The sequence below is a fragment of the Panthera onca genome, chromosome X (genome assembly GCF_046562875.1).
Source record: "Panthera onca isolate mPanOnc1 chromosome X, mPanOnc1 haplotype 2, whole genome shotgun sequence".
Classification (NCBI taxonomy): Eukaryota; Metazoa; Chordata; class Mammalia; order Carnivora; family Felidae; genus Panthera; species Panthera onca.
This window is the reverse complement of record NC_138357.1, coordinates 104,010,334-104,019,930: the sequence shown is the minus strand read 5'-3', so window position 1 is coordinate 104,019,930 and position 9,597 is coordinate 104,010,334. Positions and strand designations below refer to the sequence as shown.

Below are 9,597 nucleotides of genomic sequence, written 5' to 3'. Positions count from 1 at the left end.
GGAATAGCCTTGTCTCACAGGTCGTAAGTGGAGTCAGGGTGTGGCCCTTGAATGCAAGTGAATCTCTCCCGAAAGAAGGAGGCTCGTAGAGCGCCGCGCCTCTCGCCAGACTTGTGCAGCCCAGGAAGGGGTAGCCACGCGCCGCGGGACCAGAGATTCCCCTCTGGCAAGTCAGGAGAGTGGAGCTTTGGAGGCCGGCAGGGGGCGGAGCCCCAGGCCCTGACGCACGTGGGGAGGACCCTGGGCCAGGACGCGCGGGGACCTCCGAGTTCTCGGCGGCGGGGTCCTAGAGCGCCCCACCCCTGCTTTCGGCCCTCGGAGACCCCGGGCGGCCGCCGCCGAGGGCCGGATGCGGCTGTGCCGACTTCCTTTCGGGCCCGGACCTCAAGGCGCAGGGCGCGCGGCGTTTGTTCGGCGGCGGCCGGTTTCCCGGGACCGGGCTGAAAGTGAGGTGAGGACGCCGAGTGGGACCCGAGGGGACGACTCCCCGCGCCCCTGTGACAGAGGGGACCCCTCCCCGCCATGGGCCCGTTTGGCCCCGGCTCCGGGAGGTCCCGGCGGAATGTGAGGCCTAGCAGTCCCGTAGCCTTGGTCCTCGTAGCCACCGGGACGGCTTCAGGGACGGGAGGGCCTTTGTCTAAAGGGAACGACTTCTTTAGGCAAAGGGGGTGGTCTGGGACCTCGCAGGGGACGAGGCGGGACCCTTGGAACTCATGAGGGTACGCCCCTCCGGGTGACTGCGCAGACCCCCACTCCTGCTGGCAGTTTTGGAATGCCCTAGAGTAGCTCGGCTAAGAGAACCCCCCGGTTTTGCCTAGGGGGTGGCTCAGGGAGGGAAAGGCCTTCCCTAAGGAAGGCGGCCTGGTTGGCGGAGGGAGGAGGCTTGGCCCTAAAAGGAGTGAGGGTGGGACCGCCCGTACGAACGAGGGGACCTGTCCTCAAAACACGGAACCGCGGGCGCGCCTGCATGCCTCAGTTGGGTGAGCGGCTGACGCTTGATTTCTGTTCAGGTCACGATCTCATGGCTGGTGAGTTCGAGCCCCGCATCCGGCTCCGCAGCTGACAGCGTGGAGCCCGCTGGGGATTCTCTCCCTCCCTCTCTTTCTGCCCCTCCCCAGCTCCCGCGCTCTGTTTCTGTGGCTCAAAAATAAATATTTTTTTAAAAAATAGGGAAATGCACAGAACTGCACCCCCACTCTCAGATACGGAAGTGTCCAGATAAGGCACCCAGATGTGCAGCACACTAACTTTTCTTCTAGCTACTCACGGACGTGAGGCCTTTGCTTTGAGGCTTGTAGACTCACATAGAGGGAGGAATCCCAAAAGACTCCATCTTTTACTGGTATATTTATTGTTTTTGTTGTTATTGTTAGTGCCCTTGTGATGTCATTTGTACTTTTTAAATGTTTGGTTCCTGGTGAGCCGGTTACACAAAGGCACAGTCTCCTCTGAAGCATGTCTCAGGCGTGAGCCATAGTTTAAGGGTTGGCTGCCCAGTTTAGCAGAGGAAGAGGAGTCCCGTGTCATGCCATTTGTCAGGGTACAAATCTTGTAGAAATGAGACAACTACCCCAGAACAGAGGAGGCCACAGAAATTCCACCTGTGCAGTCAGCCTCAGGGAGCCCGGTTTAGACCTCTCTGGCTGAAGTACCCCCTCATTTCCTTTAAGGAAACGTTTGGTCTAATTGGAGAGGCCCCATTCAGCAAAGGAAGGAGACCTGGTTCCTAATAGGAGTCAAGGTAGTGACACTGATTACAGATGAGCGGACCGTTCCCAGAAAAAGGTGAACCACATAGAGCCTTCTCAGACCTGGGAGACTCAGACATAGTGACATGATAAGTGTCACTCACTTCTTCCAGGGAATCTCAGGAAAGTGAGGAATCTTATTGGTGGGGGAAGCATCAAGTCAGTGTATAGAAGATTTTCAGGTACTGCCAGGACCCAAGGAAAAGACCTAAGAATTGAGGGGACCACCTACACCACAGCATTGAGGGCAACAGAATCCCTTCCTGTCAGCCTTGGAAGTCCACACACAGCTGTAGCTAGATCAGGAAACTTTACTTCTGTCTAGGGGGTCTCAGGGAGGCAGGGGCCTTAGAATGATGGGATAGTCCTTAAGCCAAGACACAAAAGATTTCCAGGTCCTTCCTGAGGTGAGGATGAAGGCACTGATGGATGACTGAGATGAGCACCCACCCAAAGCTCTGGGCCCCACGAAGTTCTGCCCCCTTCCAGCCCTCGGAAACCTCAGGTAGAGGTAGCCAGATGTGTCAGCCCTCGCTTCCACATCATAAGCCTCAGGGAGATAAGGGCCTTGGTCCAAACCTAGAAGACCCAGGTGGGCTGAGGGAGGAACCTAGATCCTGTGTCCAAATTAAGACTAAAGAGGTCAGTGATGTCAGAAGGGCGAAGTCCGTGGAATCTAGCCCTGCTACCAATCCAGGGAGTCCATGGATAGGGTGACTGGAAGTGGCTCACTGTTTCTTTCATCCTGGGGTTTTCAGGATGGCGAGAATCTTAATACCACCTGAGGGAGCTCAGGTCAACAAAGGAAGGATCTCCAGGTTTCACCAGGACTCACGGAGAGGGCCTTGAGGACTGTGTGCAACTCCACCCCATACCAGCAGGGTGCCCGCCCCCCCCCCCCCCCCCAGTGATCTCTCTCCTTATCGTCAGTCCCAGGAGTCTCCAGGAATAGTTGTTCATTAGAGGTGCCCATCAGGTCCCACTCAGAGATAACAGGGGAGTGAGAAGATCGATCTGATGGGTCAGTAGCAGGAAGAATCCCAGGCCATCTTTTGCGTAAAAAGTGAGGACTACACATAATAGGGCCTCAGCCCACCTGCTATAGCTTTCAGCCTCTAGAGACTATGAGCACCGTGGCCAAATACGGCCACCCCTCACTTCTACCACTGGGTCTCAGTGAGTTGTGGACTTTATTATGAGGAGAATTCCTCAGGTCATGAGAGGGGGAGTCCCAGATCCTCCCAAGAGGCAAAGTGAGGACCATGAACAACAGCTGAAGCTACCACCACCACTGCCCTCCACCGAGTAGGGGGAACAGAATCTTTCCAAGTCCCCATGCTCAGCCCCTGAAGGCCCAAAGCTGGATTATTAGGCTGAGACTCCTTCTCATTTCTTTGCATCAAGTCTAAGGGAGGTGAGATCCTGTGTTGAGGGTGCAACACCTGTCAGTAGAAGGGAGGGTCCCAAACTCTAGGCGTAGAAAAGATGAGGACTGAGTGAGGACTGAGGACCAACAAGTCCCGCACCGAGAGGGCCCCACAGTGCTGTCAGCACTTCTCAGTTCCTGCTTGTGGGTCCCAGGGAGCTTCGACATGTCAATTTTATGGAAGCACAGGAAAGAGGTCCCGGGCCCTACCAAGAGTTGATGTGATAATCATAGATTATCCTTGAACACAGAGAAGGTACATGCTACCAGTCCCACTTGTCACCTCAGTGAGCCACAGGCGGGGCTGGCAAGCTGGAACCTGGGGCTCACTTAATCTGGCTTCCTCCACTGGGTTCACAGGGGACAGGCTGACCGAGTGCAAGAGCCCTGGGGGGTCCCAGAGCCGTGCCTCTCAGAAAACCTGCAGAGGTGGTCTCTCCCTGCTGAGGGGCTCACACTCTCATCTTCCCTGCTCCAGGTGTCGGTAGCTCCTGCCCACACTGCCTGCTGTCCCTGAGCCAGCCATGCCGCGGGGCCATAAGAGTAAGCTCCGTGCCCGCGAGAAACGCCGCCAGGCCCGAAGTGGATCGCAGGGTCTCGCGGGCGCTCAGGCTGCCGCAACAGAGGGTGAAGAGTCCACCTCCTCTCCTGTTTCTGGGGCTGCTCCCCTGAGCTCCCCTGCTGCTGGCACTTCCCAGGAGCCTCAAAAAGGCCAAGCCACCACCAAGCCTGCTGGGCGTGTTTCACGGCGAAGATCTAAGGCAGGTGCCAAGAGCCAGGTTAAGGAAAGTAAAAATTCGTCCCAGGCCTCAACTTCTGCTGAGAAAGCTCCAAACGATCCTCTAACCAGGAAGGTGGGCATGCTGATGGAATTCCTGCTAGAGAAGCATAACATGAAAGAGCCCATTATGAGGGCAAGTATGCTGAAGATTGTCACCAGAAGGTTTAAGGAGCACTTCCCTGAGATCCTCAAGAGAGCTTCTGAGCACTTGGAGCTGGTGTTTGGCCTCGAGTTAAAGGAAGTCAAGCCCAACGGTCTCGCCTACACCCTCGTCAGCATCCTAGATACCACCGATGACGGCAGTGTGAGCATTGGCTCTGGCTTACCTAAGAGCGGGCTGCTCATTCCTCTCTTGGGTGTCATCTTCTTGAGTGGCAATCAAGCCTCTGAAGAAGACGTCTGGGAATTCCTGAATATCTTGGGCGTCTATGATGGAAGGAAGCATTCAATCTTCGGGGATCCCAGGAAGCTCATCACCCAAGATTTGGTGCAGGAAAAGTACCTGGAGTACCGCCAGGTGCCCGACAGCAATCCTCCACGCTATGAGTTCCTGTGGGGCCAGAGAGCCCATGCTGAAACCAGCAAGATGAAGATCCTCGAGTTTTTGGCCAAGGTCCACGACACCGTCCCCAGTGCCTTCCCGTACCATTATGCAGAGGCTCTGCGAGATGAGGAAGAGAGAGCCCGAGTCCAAGCCGCAGCCGGCGCAGCCTCTACTGCCAGAGCTAGTGCTCGTTCCCGGGCCGCATCTGGCCGCTCTGCTCCTCCTTAGAGAGGGCTGAGGCAGATTCTTCGCTTTGTGTTTGATGAGGTCTGCCAACCTTTTAAGTAGTGAGAGGTTAAGGTGGGGTTGGAGAGACCATAATATATCTTCTTTGTTTTCCTGTTGTGCATTGAGTAGCTTACAAATGTTCCTTTAAAAAGAATGTTTCAGAAGAATCTAATAAGATTCAGAATCCAAGTTTATAAATGACATGGATCGCATATTGACGTTTATCAGGTTTAAGAGTAAGGTTTAAGGATAAGATTTAAGAGTAAGAGTTTTGGTATTGTGTAATGTAGCTTGAGAATCCTTGTGTCTTCTTCGAGTTCCAGAACAAGATAATATGGCTTTGGAATGGGGATTTTTTTCAGAAATAGGAAAGAACCAGCAAAAATATAGCTCTAGTTTTAAAATAGAAACAAAGTAAAATGTAGTTACATCTTGGTTTGTCTTATTTTTGTCTGTCTCTTTGTGAAATTTAAGGATATATACCTCAATGTCCTTAATTTATTGAAGAGTTCGGAGAAAACTAAAAATAATAAATTACGTTCCTCACTCAGTGCCCAGTTTATTCTCACCATTAATTGAGTGTCTGCTCTTTGGAAGGTTATATATTAGTAGCGATGATGCTGACGATAAAGAAGACCCTGCACCTGGCATAGATTTTTAACGGCAGCTACTATATAAGGAAGATGGTGTGATGAATTCTAATACATAAAAGACAAGTTAAAAAAAAAAACAATGAGGAAGGGGGTCAGGTGAAAGTACTAAAGTGTAAATTCTCTGAGCCAGGACACTTTGGGGTCTGGGGCTTTGGAGATTCCTTGCCGCAAAGTAATTTTAAGTGAGCTGCTTGCTGGGCTAGGTGGGGCTGTGATTGTCGTGAGCAGGGGCCAGACCTTCGGATGGGGGCCCTCAGGGTTGAGAGACAACTCTGGAGTGAGACCCTGTCCTTAACAGTTACTTTGAGATTGTAGGTAAACCACAGAGCATCACCAACTGGGGAAGGACTAGAAGGTGGTTGGTGCTTTTGTGCAGGTGCGGGTAAGTTTGGTGCGCACAGTGTTTTATGAACGTTGTCTCTGGGAATTTCTCAGAGATAAGGGCGATATTCCCTTAGCAGGATGCCAAGAAGCGCTGTGCTGGCACTCTTTGAACTGGGGGAACCAGACCCTACTCTGCTAAATAGGTTATGTTGAATGTAACTTGACAAAATGTCAAAATAGGACTGGATTTTGGTGGTGGTGAGGCAAATGAAAATAGCATTGTTTTTGTTGGGAGGGCAGTTGGGAGGGAGGGGAATTCTTGGTGCTTGACAAATTATACAAGCTTTGGGTTGAATCCCGGTGAAATCCCTGCATCCAAATTAAAGAACATACTCTATAATGGGGAAATTTCACTTAGTGTTACTTGCTAAGCAGCAGTTAGGCCGACATGGTTTTCTTTGTCCTAGAGTACTACAGTCTCTGAAATCTCCTGAACAAAAACAAAAAAATTCCCAGAGATGAGGGAAGTTTCTTCTGGTGTGAAAACAAGCATAATAATAACTACCATTTATTAAAGACCCAGTATTTGCCAGTCACTGTGCGAGATACTTCACATACATTACATATGTTCTAGCACTCCTGCAGGACAGGGTTTATCCAACACTTGGCAGATGAAGAACTTGAAATATTCCCAAGTTCATATGGCTGGTGAAGTGACAGAACCAGGAATAGAGCTCAGTCTGATTGCTCTGGAGCCCACACTGTGCCACTCCTCCCAGCCTGAGGCCTACCTGTTCCTTGATTACCTTCTCTTGCTATGCCATGATGTCTCTCAGGCAATGAAAGAAGGACCCTGTGGCCAAAAGAAGAAAGATAAAAATGAGAATCGGGCACAATTTGGGGATTGTCCCTGGGGTTCATGTCCCTAGGATCTCCTGGCCCCTCGCCCCAGGGTCCCCGGACAGCTGGCTCTGCCCTGGTCTCAGCACAAATGTCCAGTCCTGGCACTTTCCTGCATGACGGCTCCCTCCCCTGGGGCTTCCCCAGTGGGCCCTCATGTCCATACCTGGACCTGACCTTCAGGCCAGCTCTCTCCTGGGTCCTCCCCTGGAGGCTGCACCCTGCTCCTGGGGGAACAGACAGCTCTCAGGCCTCACCCTCCCCTGATTTAGAGCATTCCAACTCCCTGCAACTCCCATCCCGCACCCTGGCCCCCCTCTGACAGCAACTGCCCTTCTGTGTAATTCTGACAGGTCTAGACACCTCCTCATCTCCCCTGGGTGCCTCCACCTCACTCTAAAAGGTTTGTTGCCAAATCAGCTGGTAAGTACACTCTGATTTGACATCGAATCTCCAGGGCCTTTGTTTGTAACTCTGAGGCTGGAGAAGACTTTTTTGGAAACAACTTGATATTTGCAGTAGAATTTTAATGAAGTGTCTTATTTGAATGTGGTCATTGAATCTGTACACTGATGAGTGAACTTAACTATGTGGTCAAGAACCAAAGCCTCCTGCCTAAGTGGTAGATGAGGAAGGACCCAGGAAACCACTGTGTAAGCAAATGTCTGCTGAGGCTCAATTCCCAAAAACTCATCTTGGCAGACATGCTAAGTTTCAATAAAAAGGAAAAAGGATTCACTGTTCTTCCAGTGAATCTTGTCTGTATCTGTCCCAGGGAAAATGTTGTTTTCACACTGTACTTAATGGCACCTGTTCACATCAGGTGGTGGGTAGCCATGATTTTGACCACGCACCTAAAAAAGTAGGGGAAGATTCTCAGCCTACTGAGATTATACAGGTTATTGCAAATGGCCATGCAGGAAGGTGCTGTTGAGGGACAAGGGGTAAGCCCTCCCTGCTGAGATTTACAGGACCCTTTTGAAAATTAGATGGTAATTCTATATTTGAAAACGTCAGTTACATTTTACGCAAGAGAAGAATAATTGATGAATTTCAAGGTAAATTTGGCCTTCTCAGAAACTCCTCCAACTTCCTCAAGAAGGTTGAGGGTACTTGGCTGGGTCAGTCGGTTGAGCATCCAACTCTTGATTTCAGTTCATGTCATGATCTCATGGTTTGTTGAGTCAAGCCCCACATCTGGCTCTGTGCTGACATTGGCAAAGCCTGCTAGGGATTATCTCCCTCCCTCTCCCTCTGCCCCTCCCCTCCTCAAAACAGTAAACATTTTTGAAAAAGGGAAGAAGGTTGTTGTTATAACCAATTGCAACAGTTGCTCCTGATTGAGTACCTACAATGCAGAAGCCATCAATTGCCATCCCACTCATAGTTGGGAGGGTCATGTGACTAACCCCTACCACTGACCTATGAGCAGAAGCATGTTTATCACCTCCAGGCCAAAGCACATTAGAGCCAGTATGCCACCTCCAGGCTCTCTCTTCCATTCAGCAGCAATCATGGGGAGCCCGTGTTGACATGTGGAGCCACGTGATGGATACAGCCTGGATCTCTGGGTCGCCTCATAGCAGTGAGTCTCTTGCCAACCCCCATCAGGTAGTATGTACGCAAGAAATAAGTGCTGATTGCATTAAGCCATTCAGCTTTCAGGTTTCCTCTATTGCATCAGTTAGCAATAACTTCATCTGAGTCATGTGCAACTGGTATTTCTGTTGTTAGCCTCATTTAAACATTTTAATGGCAAAGCTAATAGTAGTTTATATATTCTTGTTATAAAAAATTCTAACACAGGTCAATCAGAGTCTCCCCCCCATAACATTCCCCCAAAATTCAACCCCCTTTTCAAAAGTAACCACAATGAACAGTCTGATGTGTGTCATTTTAAAACTGATTTGAGGCTTTTTCATACATAGATGTGCCATAAGAAGATAGCGTTTTTAGGCATGCATAGGCAACAGTGTGCATATTGTTCTGTAACTTGCCCTTCTGACTTAATGAAGTGAACGCAGGATCTTTCCGTGACAGCTCACATGAGATCTGTCTCACTTTTTATAACTGCCATCACCGTTAGAAAAAGTCCCAACCATCCCTCTCTCTGGTTCTGGCAACTTACAGCATGAAGCAGAGCCACCTCAACCAGCCTATAGGTCCCTGAGAACTCAGGGCCTCTGTGTTAAGATGCTGAGTTGTGCGGCTATTCATCAGGCACAAGGCGTTTACTAATATGTACGTTAAGGATTAGCAATGCTTACAAGCAATTCAGATTTGAATTTTTCATCTTTGTATTCCACAGGTAGCACATAGAACTCTTAAAAATATTTTAGGGGCGCCTGGGTGGTTCAGTTGGTTGGGCATCTGACTTCGGCTTAGGTCATGATCTCATAATCCATGGGTTCAAGCTCTGCGTCGGGCTCTGTGCTGACAGCTCAGAGCCTGGAGCCTGCTTCACATTCTGTGTCTCCCTCTCTCTCTGCCCCTCACCTTTTCACGCTCTCTCTCTCTCTCTCTCTCTCTCTCTCAAAAATGAATAAACATTGGGGTGCCTGGGTGGCTCAGTCGGTTAAGCGTCCGACTTCAGCTCAGGTCACGATCTCGCAGTCCTCGAGTTCGAGCCCCGCATCGGGCTCTGGGCTGATGGCTCAGAGCCGGGAGCCTGCTTCCGATTCTGTGTCTCCCTCTCTCTCTGCCCCTCCCCCATTCATGCTCTGTCTCTCTCTGTCTCAAAAATAAATAAACGTTAAAAAAATTTTTTTTTTAAAAATGAATAAACATTTAAAAAAAGGTTAAGAAAAGCTTTAAAAGGCATGAGAAATGCCAATTATAGATATTAGGGAAACCTTTAAAATGGGAAAAATAATTTATAAAGGAAGAAGTAAATGATCTGTAATAATTTCACCTATAAAATACAAAAAATGTATTTTGAACTCATAAACTGTTCTCTCTCAAGATGGCAGATTAACAGAAAATTTGTATCAGAG

General features: G+C 49.9%; 1 protein-coding gene across 1 annotated transcript; it reads left to right on the top strand.

Moving 5' to 3' along the window:
- Positions 1-352: 352 nt before the first annotated feature.
- Positions 353-5,277, top strand: LOC145714441 (melanoma-associated antigen B1-like). The gene is made up of 2 exons (XM_081793940.1): positions 353-451; positions 3,653-5,277. The coding sequence occupies exon 2, from the start codon at positions 3,699-3,701 to the stop codon at positions 4,725-4,727; it is 1,029 nt and encodes a 342-aa protein (XP_081650066.1). The 5' UTR covers positions 353-451; positions 3,653-3,698; the 3' UTR covers positions 4,728-5,277.
- The last annotated feature ends 4,320 nt before the right edge of the window (positions 5,278-9,597 follow it).

Coding starts and splice junctions, on each gene's coding strand:
- LOC145714441 (XM_081793940.1), top strand. CDS start 3,699: ATGCCGCGGGGCCATAAGAGTAAGCTCCGTGCCCGCGAGAAACGCCGC.